The sequence below is a fragment of the Symphalangus syndactylus genome, chromosome 3, assembly GCF_028878055.3.
Source record: "Symphalangus syndactylus isolate Jambi chromosome 3, NHGRI_mSymSyn1-v2.1_pri, whole genome shotgun sequence".
NCBI classification, from domain to species: Eukaryota; Metazoa; Chordata; class Mammalia; order Primates; family Hylobatidae; genus Symphalangus; species Symphalangus syndactylus.
In genome coordinates, this window is record NC_072425.2 from 17,277,265 (window position 1) to 17,298,324 (window position 21,060).

At 54.9% G+C, this 21,060-nt stretch overlaps 1 protein-coding gene across 1 annotated transcript in view; it reads left to right on the plus strand.

The window, feature by feature from the left end:
- The window catches only part of NIBAN2 (niban apoptosis regulator 2), a 63,513-nt gene that overhangs the window by 18,316 nt on the left and 24,137 nt on the right, over positions 1-21,060 (plus strand). The window contains exon 2 of the mRNA XM_055271004.2: positions 18,634-18,764. Within this exon, the coding sequence (XP_055126979.1) occupies positions 18,634-18,764 (131 nt within the window). The remainder of the gene's footprint in view (positions 1-18,633; positions 18,765-21,060) is intronic.

Below are 21,060 nucleotides of genomic sequence, written 5' to 3' on the forward strand. Positions count from 1 at the left end.
ACCTTTCTGGGAATACGCCATCCTCCTCTGTGTCTGAACTGCAGAGCTCTGGTCTAATGTCACACAGTCAGGGGATAAATATTTCTGTGCAAAGTGCTGTGCTAGATGCTGGGCATATGTTATGAGTGAGACAGACAGGGTCCCTGCCCTCCTAGGGCAAATGGAGATGGAACAATGAATTATTAAAGCAAAGTTGTGCTAATGACTAACAGAGGGGTCTGACCTGTGTGAGCGAGCTGGCAACAGTCAGGGACAGTGCTTTTCAGCACCCTAGACTGGCAGTTAGGACTCAGGTCAGTTCGATCAAGGCTTAATGGTGGGCTCCCCTGAGCTTCCCAATGTGTCGGGAAGGAGCACTGTCTCATGTCCCAGGTGGAGGGCATCAGGGCATTGAGGGTCCAGCACCATGGTGTCCAGTCCCTTCACGATACGGGGAGGAGACAGGGAGCCAGGAAGGGTGAGGGGCTTGTCCAGGGTCACCCAGCAGCAGTCAGGTATCTGGACTCGGGGCCCAGTGCTCTTAGCCCTGTATCACCACCCCATTTCACTGGCCAGTGATGGGGAGACATTGAAGTGGTCCCCACTCACCCTCAAGGGACTCCCCCAGGGAAGCGGACCAAGACCACAGAGCCTGTTGGCCGTGCAGGGCCTCTCAGGGAGCACAAATGGGGTCACGCAGGCACCTGAGACAGAGAATGGGAGGCTGGCGGGGCTAGGAGGGGAGCCGTTCCCCCACCTCCCCTTCTGGCCCCCTCTGGAGCCTGAGGACACCTGCAGCTGGTGACCTGAGGGTGAGGCAAGCCCTGCACCTGCTGCTGGCCAAGCTTAGAGTACAGACCAAGGGAGTCTTGTTATTTGAATAAACTTTCCTTCTATCCATGTAAAGGGTCCCTGGCATTCCAATCTGAGATTGGGTTTCCTCTGGCCCAGCAGCAAGCACATGAGTGGATTTTCATATTGGCTTATCTTTCTTGTTCTCTTCTCCCCCTTCTTTCCCTCCCTGGCTTTGAGAAGGCAGAATCCCCCCTCCCCAATCCCACTCGCTGAGAGGACCCTGCGAGCCAGAAGCTGCAGGCAGCAGCATGCGTGTGTGTGCACATGTGTAAGCGTGCATATGTGTGTGAGTGGATGCACGTGTGTGAGTGTACATGCGTGTGTGCCTGCACATGTGAGTGCATGCGTGTGGGTGTGCACGTGAGTGTGTGCATGTGCGTGTGCATGCACGTGTGTGGCGTGCAAGTGAGTATGAGTGTGCATGCGTGTGGGCATACACATATGTGTGTGAGTGGTGAGTGAGCAGGGGTCACGAGGCAGCTTGGGAAGAACCTGACTTGGACTTAGGGAAAGGATATTAGCAGTAGAGGGTGCTTGGCTGATGAGATGTGTGGGGTTTGTGTATCCGAGTTTAGTCCTTTTCTATTGGGGTTGCGTCACAGTGACTGGCACTTATTAGCTGTTAGTTCTTATTGGAATAGAAGCTGGCATTTATTGGGCTCTTCCTGGGAGTCAGGCAGGGTGACAGGTGCATCTCACACATCTTATTTAGTCCTCACACCAACTCTTGGAGGTGGGTGCTCTTTGGCCCTCCAGCCTCTGCTTACACACCTCCAGTGATGAAGCCCTCCCTACCCACCAGGGTCCCCTATCCTGGGCATCTGAGGCAGGTAGAAAGCCCTTGCTGGGATCTTGTCTGTCTTCTGTGGATGACTTGAGAATGGGTTCTGTTTGGCAATAGGGCGTGGCTACGGCTGGGCTTCCCCAGCGTCTGTTTTCAGGGAATTGTCCAACTCTAAGGTTTGGGGAGAGGAACGAAGTCCTCCCTCCTTTCCCTGAGCAGCCCCTATGTGGTACTTAGCCCATCACAGCTTCATTTATCGCATACCAAGCAAGTCTGAAACTTAATGTTGAAACCCTAGAGGTATTTTCATTAGCATCGATCTGGATGTCTTAGTCAATGCAATAAGACAAGAGAAAAAAAAGAGAAGTATAAATACAAGACAGCGGGAAAGCCCTCGTGGAGTTCGGGGACTGGCGACAACAAAGCACTGTTGGTCTTTGGACTTCACCCGCTAAGGCTGCCTACAGGAAGCAGAGTTTTGGAGAGACCGGAACTTGCCCAGGGCCACACATGAGTTGGCGGCAGAGCTGGACGAGGACTCAGGGCCCTTGATTTTCCCAACCAGCATCTCTGCTGACAGATGCAGCAGCTAAGGGAGAGGCGGCAAGGCCAGAGCATCCTCTGTGCCAGCGTCGCAGAGCAGGGGGGCCGTGGTCGGCCGCGGTTCTCAGGGGTGCGGTTCGTTTGGGTGTTGGCTTTCAGGAGTCTTCATTGATGTTTCTCACTCCGCTTCTCCTTCCTGATGAATTAGCCTGAGGGATGAGGGTCCAGAAAGATTGGACCCCAAGCATGTCACCTTCTAATCTCATGACCCACCAGTTGAAGGACCAGGGAGGTGCTGTTCCAGTCACCCTTTGCTGGTTCCCGTTGCGTGGCGTGAAACATGGGACAGAGAACTGCCGTGAGCATTAATGAGAGACGTCAGTGGGCGCCCTGACCATTCATGTCCTGGCCACCAATACTGGGACAGATGGAGCTCCTTTGAGAGGTTCCATCACTGCCATTGATAACACAAGCCCACATGTGCCCAGGCTCTGTGGGTTTATTCATTTCATTGAATCTTTATGACACCCTGAAAGATGGGGGATCGTAAAGTTGCTGGGTTTTTTTTTTTTTTTTTTTTTGAGGTGGAGTTTCACTCTTGTTGCCCAGGCTGGAGTGCAATGGTGTGATCTCTGCTCACCGCAACCTCCACCTCTAGGGTTCAAGCGACTCTCCTGCCTCAGCCTCCCGAGTAGCTGGGATTACAGGTATGCGCCACCACGCCTGGCTAATTTTGTATATTTAGTAGAGACAGGGTTTCTTCATGTTGGTCAGGTTGGTCTCGAACTCCCGACCTCAGATGATCCACCCACCTTGGCCTCCCAAAGTGCTAGGATTACAGGCGTGAGGCACTGCGCCCGGCGTTGCTGTTTTTTTTTGTTGTTGTATTTTTTGAGATGGAATCTCGCTGTGTCGCCCAGGCTGGAGTGCAGTGGTGTGATCTCAGCTCACTGCAACCTCCGCTTTCTAGGTTCAAGTGATTCTTCTGCCTGAAGCTTCCGAGTAGTTGGGATTATAGGCATGCGCCACCATGCCTAGCTAATTTTTGTATTTTTAGTAGAGGTGGTGTTTCACCACGTTGGCAAGGCTGGTCTCAAACTCCTGACCTTAGGTGACCTCCCAAAGTGCTAGGATTATAGGCATGAGCCACTGCACCTGGCCAGGTTGCTGTTACTCCCATGTTACAGCTGAGGAAACAGAGGTTCAGAGAGAATTGAGCCATGCGTTGCTCAAAGTCCTATAGCCAGCAAAGGGTGGAGTTAGGATTTGAACTGAGATCTGGTTCCAGGACCTTGACACTGCACTGTTGAAGGGCCCTTCTTGACCTAGGACATGCTGATAAATCTTTGTGGAATGGATTAACTCTTTCATGCCTGTCCGAATCTTGGCCTTTCCTGGGTCTTCTGCTTGGCACACACTCCCTTCCCAGTGTCCTCCCTCCCCTAGCAGGGACTCTTCGTGTCTCAGCTGCTACCTCCCTCTGGGAGGCTTCTGTGACCCTGCAGGCTGGGTCAATCGCCTTCCTGGGCTCCTGTGACCTCCTGTGCTTCTCCCAGTTGGGGCTCCTAATAATTGTAGTTTTTGTTGACAATCTGCCTCCCTCTTTAGGGTACTCTCTCCTGAGTACCCAATGGCCAGGATTGCTGAATGAATGAATGAGGGCAACATAAACCCTTTCTTGGCCATCGTGATGAAGCCTCAGAGCCTCGCCTGAGCTTGCTGACTCGCCTGACATCTGCCATTTTGGCTTGGCCTGCGCTGGCTGATGGAGGACATGGGATCTGGGCTGGGTCGTGTCCTCAGCCCTGCCCCAGTGGTTGTGACCTGTCTGATGGGGCGGGGCTGGGTGGTGACACTGGGGACATCTTGGGGGAAGGGCTTGACCACAGGCTCTTCCTGCATATCTCAAGGTCCAACTCCAGGGTGGATGCTGAGGGGAACATTGGTGGTGGCTTCTCAGGCCCAGGGCAGGCGTCCAGGCCCGTGGGGGGTACCTGCCAATGTGCACGAGCCACAGCAGAGCACCCTGGGTTCCCAGTCCAGCCTCGGCCCTGGATGTGACTGAGAGAAGGGGTATGAGGAGCACCTGTGGACAGGCGTGGGGATGCTCCTCTGGGGCCTGGGGCAATTTTGACAGGTGGCTGGCTAAGGCTCAGGCTCCTGTGGGGGTGGTGAGGATGACAAGAAAGGAATGAAGGCCAGGGACATTGCTGAGAAAAAGTCAACAGGAATGGGTGACTCCATGTGAGGGGAGAGGAAGGTCGTGTCTACACAGTCACTGTCATAGATCAGCCTCCTCAGGCGTGGCCTCAGCCGGGGGGCTGCAGGACGGCAGCCCTGGAGTGTGGGTCTTGCTCTGGGCGGTGACGCTGTTGGGGGCCTGGGTACCCCCTGGGCTGCCCTCCCAGCGAGGATCTGTGTTCCCAGACGGCAGGCATGCCTCATCCTGGGCTCCCAGAACAAGCTGCCACTGTGGGCTGTGGGTTGGGGCCGCTGCCAGGCAGGCGGGGTGGGGGGCAGGAGGGGATGAGAGGGCTTTTGTTTCGTTCTGTTTGTGTCAAGATGGGAATGGACTTCCTCCCACCCAGGCAGCCTCGAGGTGTAAAGGAAAGGGCAGCCCCAGTGGGCGGGTTTTTGGTCACCCGTTTTTTGGAAGGCATTTCTCTGGGCTCCTGCCTCAGCCCCGCCCTCTCCTCCCAGCCCTCCTGCCTCAAAGCTCACCCTTCCCCACCAGACCTGTTGTAGCCCAGCCCTGGTTAAATATTTGCCAACCGAGAAGAGTTTTCAAGGCAGCCTTGTGAAAAACCCCAGCTGACTCCTGGCTCTGTTGGGCCTGACCTGCCTCTGTGATGAGACCCAGACGGCCTGTGCCCTCAGACTGCATCCCAGCCCACCATGGCCTCCCTGGTGACCTGTTTGGCGTCTGAGGCTGGGTGACCTAACACTTGTTCGGCACTTGTTTATCAAGCACCCCCCTGGGCCTGGCGGGAGCCGGGTGCTGGGGAGACAGCAGAGAGCAGTCCCAATCCGGGGAGCGTCTTAGATGAGGCATTAACTGCGGTTGAGGGGAGTGCTGGGGAGCAGGCCAGGGGCTGTGGGAGTGGAGGCCAGGGAGGCTGTGGAGACCTGGGAGGCCGGGACTTGTCTGGAGGGAGGGTTCCGAGGAGGTGGCACTTGAGCCTGGGGAGGAGAAGGAGGAGTTGGCCAGGCACAAGGGGTGGACGCTGGGAGGGCACTCTAGACATGGGACCCCAAGGCCAGAGGCCAGATTTCCTCTGCTGAGGAGGAAGCTGAGGGGCTGAGGCTGCGGTTCACTTGGGTTCGCTGGGTGCGAAAGCCCATTCACTTGTTTCTCCCCAAGCTGGTCTCAGAGGAGCTGGGACACTAACAGGGCAATGGGACGCTGGGCAGCTTTTCCCCATTTCCCCAGCCTCAATTTCCCCATCTGTCCAAAAGATAGGTTGGACTTGATCTTGGAGGTCCCTTCCCAGGTCCAGTGGCCTGTTAGGAGTATGTGGCTGGCCCATGAATGAGGGAATGTGTCATGGCAGGGATTCTACCAGTACCAAAGGCCAAGATAACAGCCATGGCCAGGTGCAGTGGCTCACGCCTGTAATCCTAGCACTTTGGGAGGCCGAGGCGGGTGGATCACCTTAGGTCAGGAGTTCGAGACCAGCCTGGCCAACATGGTGAAACCCCGTCTCTACTAAAAATACAAAAATCAGCTGGGTGTGGTGGCACATGCCTGTAATCCCAGCTGCTCAGGAGGCTGAGGCAGGAGAATCGTTTGAACCTGGGAGGCAGAGATTGCAGTGAGCCGAGATCATGCCAATGCACTCCAGCCTGGGCAGCAGAGTGGGTACTCCATCTCAAAAAAAAAAATTAATTAATTAATTAAATAAAAGAAAAAAAGAAAAAGATAACAGCCATGTGCCCTTATAGGGCTCACCCAGCCCTATCCTGGTGTTAGCAACAAAAGCCAACATCTCCTGAGTGCCCCCGCCCCAGCAACCTTGTGAGGTGGTGGTGGGGGACTATGACATTATACCCATTTTACTGATAAGGAAACTGAGGCCCAGAGAGGCTGTTCTGAGCTCAGGGTTTGCTTCTTGTTTTAAGCATGGCTCCAGAAATACTCATCTCTGTGAGAAACCCACCCTCCTCTCCCAAGGCCAGTGCCATGTTAGGTACCAGGGATACAGAAGTGAACAAGATACCATTCCAACCCGGGAAGCTGCCAGTCGAGGGAGGAATGTCCCAGCAGAGAGTCAGCAAATGGTTCTAGCTCTTCTCTCTTCCAGCACAGTTTGAGCAGTGAACAGAAGCAGGCTTGGGTTCACATCCCAGTTTTGCTCTTACCTGTGTAATATTGGGAAAGTCACTTAACTTCTCAGGAGCCTCAGATCCCTTATCCATAAAATGGGTTTGGCAGTACGTCCCAGTGAGGGTTAAATGAAATAACGTTGACTATAATTTTTAGCATATATGGGATCTGCCTCTGTGCCTGGCACGGAGCTAACTGTTACATGCATTAGCTCATGTTGCAATTATGATTATAATTATACGCAAATGGGGAACTGAAGAACGGTGTGATGGAGGAGAGGTTGGGTGAGCAGGGCCTTGAAAGTCTGGCTAAGATTGTGAACTGTGGAATTGAAGGGAAGGGCGGTCCAGCCAGAGGACACAGCCTGGATGAAGATATGGAGGTAGGAAATGTGTAATGGAGGCGAGAGATGCCGAGGGTGTGGGGATGGGAAGGAGAGCGGGGCTGAGGTTGCGGATCTTGGGTGTGATTCTGTGTAACATGCTTGTGGGCTTCAGTGTGCCAGGCCTGTGGTGACAGGTGAGTCCACAGTCTCTTGGGGCCATCAGAGCCCAGAGAGATCCTTTACAAAGTGCTTCATGCAACCATCTTCCAGATGTTTCCACGGCCCGTGGAGTCTACGTTCAGCCAGCCTGGGCTCACACCCCAGCTTGGATTTTGGCTCCCTGCTTGACAGCTGGCTGACGTGGGACAAGGCCCTGGACCTTCCAGCCTCTATCTTGATCGGGGGTGATTCCTATACCACCTCCTGCAGCTGTTGTCCAGGTCTATGTCAAATGGCATGAGGTGTCCCCAGCCAGCGTGACATCCATTAGCTTTGGGTCAGGGGGGCTCCCTAACTGTTCTGTGCCTTTTTGTTCCTGGTGTGGAGACAGAGCCTTCCTCCTTGGGCCATTTTGAGAGTCAAGAATGATCTCGCACTGGAAGTCCCTAGCTGAGGGCTGGCTCATGCAGGGTCACATGGCTGTCATTGTCTGGCCTTGGCGTGCTGAGGGATGCTGTCTTTAAGGGAAGAGGTTTCTCCTTGTTAATAACTGGCCTTGGGGCCAGGCACAGTAGCTCACGCCTGTAACCCCAGCACTTTGGGAGGCTGAGGCGGGTGGATCACCTGAGGTCAGGAATTCGAGGCCAGCCTGGCCAACATGGTGAAACCCCGTCTTTACTAAAAATACAAAAAATTAGCCAGGTGTGATGGTGGGCGCCTGTAATCCCAGCTACTGGGGAGGCTGAGGCAGGAGAATTGCTTGAACCTGGGAGGCAGAGGTTGCAGTGAGCCGAGATCGTGCCACTGCACTCCAGCCTGGGCAACAGAGCCAGACTCCGTCTCAAAACAAAACAAAGCAAAACAAAACAAAACAAATCTGGCCTCAGGGAAGGGTGACGCAGCCAAGGGCCCCTTCAGGGCACCTAAGGCCAGCAAGGGGGAGATGTCGGTGACAGCTACCTTCCCAAGGAAGGACAGCACAGTGTACATTTCCTCATCCCCAGGACCCAGCCAAGAGCCTGCTCGGATGTCAGCCTCCGTTTCCATGGTGAGGAATCTCCGGGGTGTGTGGGGGCTTGTTGCTCAGTGGCTTGGTGGCTCTCTTTTGGGGGTGGGTCTGGCCTGAGATTGCCACTTCTGGCCTGTTGCTGTAGGCTTCCCTTCCTTTTCCACTGTGTGCCAGGCCCTGCCCCAGGACCAGGGGTGCTGCCTGTGGGAGCCACATGAGGAACAGACCTTTACCCACCAGGAAGCCAGCGGTGGGCTGCGGGAATAGGCGGAGGGCTCCCAACCAGCCTGGGGCTTTCCAGGGGAAAGACGCACGGTGGCGGGCTGAGGAGTGAGCTTGGCGGAAGACTGTATTCTGGACATGGGGAGCAGCCTCTGCAAGACCCCAGATGCCTCGGGCCTGCGGGCATGGTAAGGAGCTCAGCTCCATCCCAGAGGCAGTAGGAGCTGTACCACTGGAAAGTTTCTGAGCCAGGAAGCTTTGGGCAACTCCCCTGTGGCCCCTGTGTGTGGGAAGGATCAGAGGCAGCCAGGATGGAGTAGGCAGGACTTCGGTGGCTGCGGCAGGCACAGGACGGGAGTGGCCTGGCTGGGGGGCAGTGAATAGAGGCACAGGCTGGGTGGCCCCTTGACTGGCCCCTGGGCGCTGGGGAACCTACCTCACCCTGTTGGGCTTGTGCTAGGGGGCAGATCGTGGTGGGGGTGGGAATCCCATAGGCCCTGTTTCTCTCAGGCCCAGAACGGGGGTTCCAGGGGTCTGCCCTTGTACCCGTTCTTCCAGGGATGGCTCATGGAGGGACCCTGAATCCGTCCCTTGCCTTCTCTGGTATGGTCCCCCTTCTGGACAGGAGTTGATTGGGTGGGGGACACTCAGCTGTTCTCCTCCTCTTTGGCCTGCCAGATTCTGGCTGCTGGCTCAGGCTCTTCTCGTGGATGGGCTGCTGGCCCCCCTCCTGCTGCTTGATGGAGCCTGTCATTACCCCTCCCACCCCCTGCTTCCCACCTGATTACAGGTCCTGAGCAGGAGCCGTGTGTCTGCCCTTCCCATGGAGGCCACCCACGGCTGGTGCTGCATGGAAGCCGGGGTGAGATGGTTTTGCCCAAACATTGGTTCCCTGTTCTGAGTTCATGTCATTTACAAGCTGTGTGTCCCTGGAGAAGTCGCTTAACCTCTCTGAGCCTCAGTGTTCTCCTCTGGGAAGTGGGGACAGTGCATGAAATAACGAATGTGCATGTGCAGTGCTGTGCTGGGCACAGAGGTGGTGCTGACAAGTGGCTGCTGCTATTGTGTGTTGATTGTGACAGTAGGTGGGGGGCGGGTAGAAAGGTCCTGGGCGAGGCACTGGTCTATGCCTACCCAGCTCTGTTGGACATGCTGTGTGGCCCTAGGAGAGTGTCACCACCTTTCTGGACCCCAAGCTCTCCCTGCTGTCCCAGGCACATGATGGAGATGGTGGTGCTTTGCACAATCTGAGATCTGGGAAAATGGAGTCCCTGCCCCAACTCTGCCTCTGCTGGTCCCTGGGCTCTGGGGTGGGTGGGGTCGGTACCCCCCTCCTTCCCCCACCTCCCCATGCTGGACCTGCTCCCCATACCCTGGGAACCAGGCGGGCAGGTTCTGAGCCCGCCCCACCCTACAGGGTGCTGCTACCTGCCTGGTTTCAGTCGGCAAACCTCTCAGCCCTGAAACCCTGAAACCGGGCCAGGCCTTGTGGGTGAGGTGTGTCCCTGGAGCCCACTGGAGAGACCGGATGAGCCAGGAATGGGTCTGGCACAGCGCCCTCTGCTTGGACCAAACCAGGGCTGGCGCCGGCGCGCAGCCCCCGTGGTGGACATGAGCTGGATGTGGTCACAGCTGGAGATGACCTTCTTCCTCTTGGGCCCACCATCCGTGTGCAGCAGGGTTTCAGGCTTACGCACCAGGTCGGGACAAGGGTGCAGATCCTACCTCTGCCTCTTCTCAGCAGTGGGATTTGGCAGAGGAACCCAGTTCTCGGTCACCTGGTCTGAAATGTTCTGCCAGTACCAATACCACCTGGCCTGAGGTTGAGTTGAAGAATCGGGGGCGTGGGTCCAAGCAAAATGCTTAGCACAGGTGCGGCACATGGTGGCTTTGGGGAGCGTCATGAGAAGGCAAAGAAGGAACTCCTTAGCTTGGCATTCGAGGCCCTCCGGGATACACCTTTTTAGGTCCATTTTCTGAGAACCCCTGGACTCCTTCCTCCATTCTCAGCTCAGCAAGCCTCCTCTCCTCTCTGAGCCTCAGTTCCGCTATCTGCACAGTGGGCCCGGTACCCCATCCCCCAGCTCCCCAAGCCTCCAGGCCACCCTGGGGCCTCCCCAGTTCTTGCCCAGCCTCGCTATCTGCACAGGAAGTAGCGTGGCCCTTAACATTGTCAGTTTGGAAAATCAGAGATTAATTAACGTCCTGGCCGCCTTGGCTGCTGTTGGAGCTGGTCCTGGGGTGGGCCAGGCTGCGTGCTCAGCCTCTGTTTCAAGGGCCTCACTGTGGGTTAGAGGAACCTTGACAAGAGGCACTTCTTAGGAGCCCCCATTGGTGATGTGCCCCCTTCTTGCCAGGGTAAAGGGCTTCATGCTCAGTAGCCCGTTTGTCCTCATAACCTAGTCAGGCAGATACTGTTGTGCCATTTTGCAGAGGGGAAAATAAAGGCTCAGAGAGGGGAAGTGCCTTAGCCAAGGCCACACAGCTCATAGGTGGCAGAGCTGGGACTTGAACCCAGAGCCTGTGTGTCCATGTAGAAATGGTGCCTTGTTTGCAGGTGGTGGGGGGTGCCTAGTTCTCCCCCTGGTCGTTTTGTCTGGCCCGAGAGGGTTGTGATCAGCTGCTGGTCAGAGCTGACTCACCAGCAGCTCACAGGAGGTGCTGAGGCCAGCATCCCGGTCAGTTCCTGGGGCCAGGGCAGCACTGATTAGATTGTCGTTGAGATTTTCAGTCAGCTGAGCTGACAGGGACCCACCCTCCCATTTTAAAGGTAGGAAAATTAGGGCCCAGCGAGGATGAAGTAAGGCTCCATTGTGTCTGATGATTCTCCACCAGCTCCAACCCTACAGGGGCCAGTGGAGCTGGAAACCCTAGACCTCAGTCCCGGCTCTGACACCTGCCAGCTGTGGCCTCGGGAAAGTCACTTTGCCCTCTGAGCCTCAGTTTCCTCATCTGTAAGATGAGGATAGTAAAGCCTTGTGTTGCCTCGTTCTTGGGATTGGGCAAGAACCCAGCAAGAGAGTGGAAAACCAGGGCTTTGAAAGCGGCATTGCGGGTCCTTGTGAGGGGTCACTGGGATGAGACGCTTTGCGGGGTGGGGCTCTGTGCAGGCTTTGGTGGGAGACAAGGTCAAAACCCACCTCTTTCCCCTCCAGGCTGTGTGTCTTTGAGTGAGTCAGTGAGTCTCTCTGAGCCTCACTTTTCTTCCTTTCTTTTTTTTGACTGACCCAAATTAGATCTTTATTGTATTTTTCCACGTATCTATCATTCCCCAAAGATCAGTCAGCTCGATCCTTACTTTTTCTTACTATGAGATGTCCCTAATACAGTCTTTATATAAATTATCCATTTTAAGTATATAGTGAATTCCAGATGTGATCACAACTGCATTTCTTTCTTTTTTTTTTTTTTTTCTTTTTTTGAGATGGAGTCTCACTGTGTCTCCCAGTCTAGAGTACAATGGCGCAATCTCAGCTCACTGCAGCCTCCGTCTCCCGGGTTCAAGCAATTATCCTGCCTCAGTCTTCCGAGTAGCTGGGATTACAGGCGCCTGCCACCATGCCTGGCTAATTTTTGTATTTTTAGTAGAGATGGGGTTTCACCATGTTGGCCAGGCTGGTCTCAAACTCCTGATCTCAAGTGATCTGCCTGCCTCGGCCTCCCAAAGTGCTGGGATTACAGGCGTGAGCCACTGTGCCCGGCCGCACAACTGCGTTTCTTTCTTTTTTTCTTTCTTTGAGATGGAGTCTCACTCTGTCACCCAGGTTGGAGTACAGTGGCGCGATCTCGGCTCACAGCAACCTCTGCCTCTCAGATTCAAGTGATTCTCCTGCCTCAGCCTCCTGAGTAGCTGGGATTGCAGGCACGCATCACCATGCCCGGCCACACAACTGCGTTTCTAAATAGCCATGTGACACTGACTGAGTGCTTCCTGGGTGGCAGCTGCTGTGTTTAGCCTGAGTCTCACTTTTCTTATCTGTCAGATGGGATACTAATACCTGTTAGGATTAAACAGGCTGTGGAGCATGCAGTAAGTTGTCGGTGGATAGGCACCTATCCCTGGCAAACCCTGGGGATCCAAGGGCAGAGTTAGGAGGACTGGCTTGTGAGGGGGTCTTTCTCAGTCACCCTCAATAGCTCGATAGGGTGCAGCCCTTGGAGACAGGGTTCCAATCATATGGGGAGCAGAGCCCCCCGAGATCCACAGAGCACCCCCTTATTCAACCAACTTGCTGAAAGGCTTGACTCTCAGCTCCACAACAAACCCACAATTGTGCGTTGTGAGTTTTGCCCTGGACCTGCATTCCCAAAAGTGGCCCCTTCAGAGGTGGATGCAGCCCAGTACCCATGGAGACACCACGTGGAGACAGAGGCCTGGGATGGGAGTGGCTCCCTGAGGTCCCTGGGCACAGACCAGGACTCAACTCCACTCCCAGAATCCACACGCTGCCCTCTTGGGCTAAGAAGGGAACCGGCACCCCTACAGGCAGGTGCCTTTTGTGACAACCTCTGCGAGGGGCCTCGGCAGGTTTTGTGGACTGACAGAGCGGACTTTCCTGAGCCGTTTAATTGTTCTGAGCCTCAGTTCATACAGCTATAAAGTGGGGGTTGTATTTCCCTGTACTCACCTCTGGGCCATTTGAAGAATGGTGTGTGTTGGGGCAAAGAACAGGTGGGCCCTGTGTCTGATGGGCGTGGGCTTACCTCCTGCTGGCAGAAGGCGAAAAGGGGGCAACCAATGGCTCTGGGTGCCAGCAGAGGCTGAGGGTTATGCCAGGGGATCCCAGCCATGGTCAGGCGGGACCCGCCTCCCTATCACACACACGGCCCTGCTGTCCCCCTTGGCTCCCTGACGTCTGTGATCTTTGTTTGTGGAAGGCCTCCCATTATTATCATTATTATTTTGTGATTCTTGACCCGGTTCTTCAGAAAACAAATCTTTACTGGATTATTTCAAACTATAAAAGTTATACTGCTAAGAAACATTTCAAACAGTCTCTTATGACTGCCGTTCTCAGCTGAGGACTGTGATGATTAACAGTGATGTTTATGGAGGCCTGGAGCTGAGCACCTGAAACGCTATCGGGTCCTGCAGAGCTCAGAGCTCGGGAGTGGCTTCGGAGAGGCCCATTTACAAATGAAGAATGTGAGGCTCTGAGAGCCGGGCGCTTGTAGGGCTGGCATATGGCAGGGCGGGGACTCTGGTCCTGACTTCAAGCTCCTCACCAGGAGTCCGGGCACCTGGGGCCGCAGGGCAGGCTCTGTGAGTCCTGCCCCACTCCATCCCCTGCCTTCTCACTCAGCAGCACCTGGGGCTGAGTCAGTGCAGGGAGGCAGAATGGATGAGATAATGTGGAAAGTGACGAAGCTGGCACACACCTTCAGACCGCCCCACCCCAGCCTCTCTGTAGCTACAGAAGCGAGTGATCGCTACCAGCAGCTGGAGCCTCCCAGTTCCTGGGCCCAGGACCTGCGGGCCAGCCCTGCTTCTGTAGATGGGGGCACAGCCTGTTTCCTCTCTGCCCTCTAAGGGGAGGTAGGGGGCCTGTGGGGCTCTGTAGACAATGGCCAGAGCCAGGACAAGGAGGGTGGCATGCAGCCGGCTATGGCTCGAACCTGATTGCCTCTGTCTGGCTGTGTGACCTCAGCTGAGCTGCTCACCCTCTCTGGCTCACATTCCTCTAACAGGGTGGTAAGCCTGAGTGTTGGAGGCCCTGTCCAACATCTGTCCCAAATCCGTGGCGTGTGGTGTCTCCAGAGGCTGTGGGAGGAAATGGAAAGAGCTGCTGTGGGCAAGTATGGAGGAAAGAGGGGTGCCCGGGCTCAGGACCCCCACAGACACCCAGGCCGGGACACTGTGTGGGAATTTGAATTGTAAAATCCTGAAGCCACAATGCCAGGGGGAGAGCCACTGCAGGGAGCAAGAAGGAAAAGTGGGGTACTGGGTGGGGCCTGCCTGGACTGCAGCCCCAGAGCTCGCAGGTAAGGTGGTGGCCAGGCTGGGTCCTCTGGTTGAGCCCCCACCAGGGCTGCAGTGCCCGCCTGGGTCCTCTTTCAGCAGGGTCCAGCCAGGAAGGCCCCTGCAAGCCCTTTGTCCAGGCTGGCCCCCTCCGAGTGCTGCTGGCCTTTTGGGTCCCTCTGGCTTCCACACCTGGGGCCCCCAGCACTCGAGTCCTCATCTTCTGTGTCGTCTCTGGGTTACTTCCTCTGTACAAAGCACGTGGCGGTTCCTTCCATGCTGGCTGAGGACATCTCTCAAGAATGTGCTCAGGGCTGCCCCTGCCAAGAAGCCATCCGTGGCCCTGTTTCCCATGGTCCTCCCTTTCTAGCTCTCCCTTGGTCGCCACCTTTCTTCTGAGTGGGGCTGGCTTCCCGGTGCTGCCTGGGCGCCGTCCTTAATGTCCTGAACCCCTTGCTAATGCCGTCCCCCTACCTGCAGCATGGTGCTCCCTCAGAATCCCCCCTATGCCTGCCCCACGGCCTTCCCTTGTTTGGACTTAGTAACTATTTGGCTGCTGGACCAACCCCCCACCCTTCCTCCCCTTGCCGACATCTGCTTGTGCCAGACCCGGTGTCCAGGATCCAGTGGTGAGCAAAAGGAGACCAGACCCCGCGCCCCCCGCCGCCCCCAGCAGAGTTCCCGGCCTTCAGCCTTGACCTTCAGCTCCCGCCCTGACAGGCAGTGGGTCCCCACGCTCCCATGTCTCCTGTCCTCAGAGCTTCCTGCAGCTTCCTCTCCTGTCCACAGCCCTGGCCCAACTTGGGCCTCAACTGTCCCTCGGTGGGACATGCCTGGGCCTTCTCCTGGCTCAGTCTTGCCCTCTTGTGTCCTCCCCAGCCCAGCCCAGGGGCCTTTCTGAACCCAGCTCCTCCCTGCCTGGACTCCATATCTGGACTGTGCTGTCCGGGCAGCTGAGCATGGGCTGCGGTCAGGCAGACCTGTGTTCGAGTCCTCACAGCAATGGCAGCTCCCTCCAGGGCCTGGCTCCCTGAGGGCCAGGGTGGCAGACTCCAGCCCTTTGGGATCTGTCTGAGGGCTGGGTGCACCGGGGCTGGCTGGGGGCCCTGGAGCCATGGCCAAAGGACCCCTGAGACCTGCGGGCCCAAGCCTGCCCATCCTGCCGGCCACGTTGATAGAATGCCTGTGGGGTGCGTGGCTTAACACCTCATTCCTGAAATAGGAAAACCACAGCACTTGCTCCCTGGGGTTCTCATGGAGATTCTCTGGGTTCACATACATAAAACCTGCCATAGCACGGGTTTAATGCTCCGCGAGTGGTGGCTATGATGATGACAACCGTGGTACCGATGTTATTGTCAGCTTCCATCCTCTTTTCTCTATTAGCCCCAATGTATGACTCTCTTCCACTTGCCCCCTCTCTGCCTCATCATTTTTCAAAACAATTCCCATGGTCTCAGAGAGAGTTCTGGTTGTTTATGGTTTTTAAAAAATAGGCATTCAAAGCAAATTCCTCATTTGTTCTCCCCTTCCTCCCCCCAAACTGGAATCTGGACAGACATGACCTCATTCCAGGAAAGGGGAGCACAGGGAGGGACAGGGTCTGTGGAGAGGGTTTGGGGGGCATCCCCCCACCCCCATCACCGAGGCAGGGCCCGGGGTGTGGGCAGACACCCACGAAGGTCACGTGCCTGGGACCCTGGTTATGAGCTGTGAGGCATGGCGTGTGGCATGCCCTCTCAGCCCTCCTCCCAGGCCGCCACCTCCTGATGGGGGCCCAGGACTGCATCCCAGCTCTACCACCCACTGGCTGTGTGACCTTATGCCAGTGACTTAACCTCCCTGGGCCTCAGTTACCTCCTCTGTAAAGTGGGGATAACAGAGGCTCTCCCTCACAGAACTATAGAGAGGATGGAATGAAATGTCAACCTAGCCAGGTGCCCTCAGTACCTGGAGACTGGCCACGGGAGGGGCGGGGTCCTGCCAGCTCCTCTTTTGAGAAAGGACCAGGTCTTTGAAACCTGGAATCCAAGACTGTCAGAGGTGGCAGGGCCTGTCCGTCATCGAATGCAGCTTCTCAGTGCATGGGGGGAAACCGAGGCCCAGAGAGGGGAGCCGCACAACGGGCCAGCACAAATCCCGGTCGGGACACGAGCTGCAGCTTCTTAGCACCAGGAAGCCTCTCCCCTCATGGTTCTGAGACCCTCTCTGGGCCTCCTCCTTCATCTGAACATGGGGGCGCCCAGGAGCACACTTGCTGAGCCTGATGTGGCCTGGGCCTGCCCTCAAGTCCATAGCACTCACCTCTATTCAGAAACCGCGCAGAAGACAGGAGCAAATGGCCAGTGAAAGCAGAAAGGTTGTTCACTTGGTAGAGGCATTAATTTTAGAGTGTTTATTTTTTTATTATGAAAGGAATCATGATTGTAAAATAATTTGAATGCTATAAAAGGAAATAAACAGAAAATGAAGTTCACTCTGCACTCCCCACTCCCGCACCAGAGGTCCTGCCTTCCCCGCCTGGCATGCTGCCTTCCAGACCTCCTCCACGCACCCAAGCCCAAGTAATCTATATGCACAAATAGGAGGAGTTTTGGTTTTGTTATGTGTGTGTTGAGACAGGGTCTTGCTCTGTCGCCCAGGCTGGAGTGCCGTGGCACGATCATAGCTCGCTGCAGCCTCGACCTCCCTGGGCTTAAGTGACCCTCCCATCTCAACTTCCTGAATAGCTGGGACTACAGGCACACGCCACCACACCTGGCTAATTTTGTTTTGTTTTGTTTTTTGAGACGGAGTCTCGCTCTGTCGCCCAGGCTAGAGTGCAGTGGCACGATCTCGGCTCACTGCAAGCTCCGCCTCCCAGGTTCATGCCGTTCTCCTGCCTCAGCCTCCCGAGTAGCTGGGACTACAGGGCCTGCCACCACACCTGGCTAATTTTTTCTATTTTTTATTAGAGACGGGGTTTCACCGTGTTAGCCAGGATGGTCTTGATCTCCTGAACACGTGATCCGCCCATCTCGGCCTCCCACAGTGCTGGGATTACAGGCGTGAGCCACTGTGCCCGGCCTTTTTTTTTTTTTTTATTTAAGATAGAGTCTTGCTTTGCCACCCAGGATGGGGTGCAGTGGTACGATCTTGGTTCACTGCAACATCTGCCTCCTGGGTTCAAGTGATTCTCCTGCCTCAGCCTCCTGAGTAGCTGGGATTACAGACGCCCCCCACCATGCCTGGCTAATTTTTCTATTTTTAGTAGAGACGGGGTTTCACCATGTTGGCCAGGCTGGTCTTGAACTCCTGACCTCAGGTGATCTGTCTACCTTGTGCTCCCAAAGTGCTGTGAACCACCGTACCTGGCCAAACTTTTGTATTTTTTGTAGAGATGGGGTCTTGCTGTGTTGTCAGGCTGATCTCAAACTCCTGGGCTCAAGCGATTCACCTGCCTTAGTCTCCCAAAGTGCTGGGATTATAGGTGTGAGCCACTGCACCTGGCCAGAAAGCGGTTTTTTTTTTTTTTAATGAGATGATAGTCAACAGATGACTCTGTCACTTGCTTTCTTTCCCTAATGGAGCATGAGCCCTTTCCTTTTATTGGCACCTATCCGGATAGGTCCCTCCATCTTTTTTTTTTTTTTTTTTTTTTTTTTTTTTTTTAAGGAGTCTCGCTCTGTCACCCAGGCTGGAGTGCAGTGGTGCAATCTCGACTCACTGAAACCTCTGCCTTTCACCAAACTTCCAGGTTCAAGTGATTCTCCTGCTTCAGCCTCCTGAGTAGCTGGGCTTACAGGCGCCTGCCACCATGCCCGGCTGATTTTTGTATTTTTTAGTAGAGACAGGGTTTCGCCATGTTGGCCAGGCTGGTCTTGAACTCCTGACCTCAGGTGATCCACCCGCCTTGGCCTTGAAAAGTTCTGGGAGCCACCATGCCTGGTCCCCCTCCATCTTTTTACTTTTTACTGTCCTGGGTGAACCAACGTATACCGATCATTGCTAGAGATCACATTCAGCTGCTCCCCGTTATGGCCTCTGCACATTCGCCTTTGTGTCCTCCTGCGAATCGTTCTATGGGGGCAGATTCCTAGAGGTGGAAGCATCCAAGGACAGGACACCCACCCTCCGAAGTGGCTGTCCCCATTCCCGGCACCCCCAGCTCTGAGTGACATGGCCTGTTTTTGGACGTCCCCACCAGTGTGACTACAGGAAATGGAGTCTTGGTTCTGTTTCCATTTGTTTGATTCTCTGTCTATGGCCATTGCCTGCTTTCCCATCTGGAGGTTCACCCTTTCCAAGGCAGTTGGTTTTCACAGGAAATGTGGGGCTCTGGCCAGAAATGCAGCGCAGATGAGCGCGAGGAGCCTGTGCAGACAATTCCACATGCAGGAATTTGGGGCTTTGCAGCCACTCCCGCCTAGGGGAAGGATCGCGATGTATCAGCATCCCTGAGGACCTCAAGCTCCTGCTTGTCCTTCTCTTCCAGAAAAAACCGGGAAGATCCTGACGGAGTTCCTCCAGTTCTATGAAGACCAGTATGGCGTGGCTCTCTTCAACAGCATGCGCCATGAGATTGAGGGCACGGGGCTGCCGCAGGCCCAGCTGCTGTGGCGCAAGGTGAGAGGTGCCTGGAGGGCTCGGGTATGTTCTGCTACTTTTCGCCATATGTGGCCTCGGGGGAGTGACTTTACTTTTCTGGGCCTCAGTTTCTCATTGTTACTGTGATGGCCTCTAAGGGTCTCCCTAGCTTTTTTAAAAATTATTTTTTCTTTTTTGAGACAGTCCCGCTCTGTCACTCAGGCTGGAGTGCAGTGGCGCAATCTCAGCTCATTGCAACCTCCGCCTCCCGGGTTCAAGGCACTCTTCTGACTCAGCCTCCCGAGTAGCTGGGACCACAGGCATGCACCACCACGCCCAGCTAAGTTTTTATATTTTTAGTAGAGACGGGGTTTTGCCATGTTGGCCAGGCTGGTCTCAAACTCCTGACCTCAAGCCACGTGACTGCCTCAGCCTCCCAAAATGCTAGGATTACAGGCAGGTGTGAGCCACCACCATGTGTGGCTTATTAATTTTTTTTTTTTGAGACTGGGTCTTGCTGTTGCCCAGGCTGGAGTGCAGTGGCGCAATCATGCCTTGCTGCAGCCTCAACCTTCCTGGCTCAAGTGATCCTTCCACCTTAGTCTCCCCAGTTGCTGGGACTACAGGTGCACACCATCACTCTAGGCTAATTTTTGCATTTTTTCTAGAGATGGGGTTTTGCTGTGTTGCCCAGGCTGGTCTCAAACTCCTGGGCTCAAGTGATCCTCCAGCCTCAGTTCTCCAAAAGTGCTGGGATTACAGGTGTGAGCCACCACGCCTAGCCTCCTTCCCACTTCTGAATAGGTGGGTAACCCGGGTCGTGTTGTTGAGACCCCTTCAGTCACCATGGATGACTTCCAGCTCACCTCCTCCACCGTCAGAGCTGGGGCTCTAGAGTCTTGATAGTCTCCAATTCAAGGCAAGCTCCTCCAGTAAGAGCCTCAGTTTACTCATCTGTCAAATGGGATGAGAACACCTCCTTCACAGGGTGGTTGTGCCTGAAGCAGGGAAGGCGCTGTCACTGGCTTCATCATGATCTGCTATGATATAAATAGTAGGATGCTGTTTGCTAAGGAAATATTTGTTGAATGAGGGATTAGAAGCTGCCTGGCTCCACCCTGAGGGTCAGTATGGGCCAGAGGGGGCTGGCAAAGCCTTCTGGGAAGAGGAACCTGTGATTGACTCGGACACGGGGCCGGGGGCGGGACTCAAGAGATCCTCCCACCTTGGCCTCCCAAAGTGCTGGGATTACAGGCCTCAGCTGCCGCACCTGGCCAAGGCTGAGCCTTTAAGTGGCTCATTCAGGATGGCGGAGGCCGGGCCAGCCCAGGGCCCTTTCTGCCGTGACTGCAACCTGGCTGGTGGACGGAGGTCAGGACCGTGTGTTGGAGCTGCTCAGAGCATCACCTTTGCTTTTGGACCTAGAAAAGGTTGCCTCTTCCCCAGTGTCATGGTAACCTCTTGACCTTGTGGCAGCAGAGCGGCAGAGGGGCCTGGCTGTGGCCTGGCCTGGGTGTCTGGCAGGTGCGTATCTGTGTGGTAGGAAAGGAAAGAAAAGGAGGCCTTGGATGCAGCCCAGGTGAGCGGGGCCAGAATGGCTCCCCTGTCTGGAAAGAAATGTCATGGGCAGCCCAAGTCCCTATAATCCAAGACAAGTGGGCACTGGCTGAGGGCGTGAAGCATTTCCTCTGCGTGAGGCCTCATTTAAGTCTGGGGAGGCAGGAGTGCATATTTATTGTAGAAAAATAGCAACATGTAAGCAAGGAGAGTGAAATGAGATCACTCACCCACAATCCCTGAAAAGCAGTATTTTTGGTCTCATTTTGCCACTCAGGAAACCGATCATCACAATGCAAAGTTACGATGACATCATAATACTAGAAATAATACTAATCAGTGGTGATCAAAACAACAGTGGTTTTTATTAGAAACAATAATAGAATACAAATAAAAAGTGATAATAATGATAACATCATAAGACAACAGAAATAAGAATAATAAAACAGCAGTTGTTTTTTTGTTTGTTTTTTGCTTTTTTGAGACGGAGTCTCACTCTTGCCCAGGCTGGAGTGCAGTGGCACAGTCTCGGCTCACTGCAACCTCCACCTCCCAGGTTCAAGCGATTCTCATACCTCAGCTTCCCCACTAGCTGGGATCATAGGCGTCCACCACCACACCCAGCTAATTTTTTATATTTTTATTAGAGACAGGGTTTCACCATGTTGGCCAGGCTGGTCTCAAACTCCTGACCTTAGGTGATCCACCTGCCTCGGCCTCCCAAAGTGCTGGGATTACAGGTGTGAGCCACAGCGCCCGGCTAAAACAGCAGTTATCT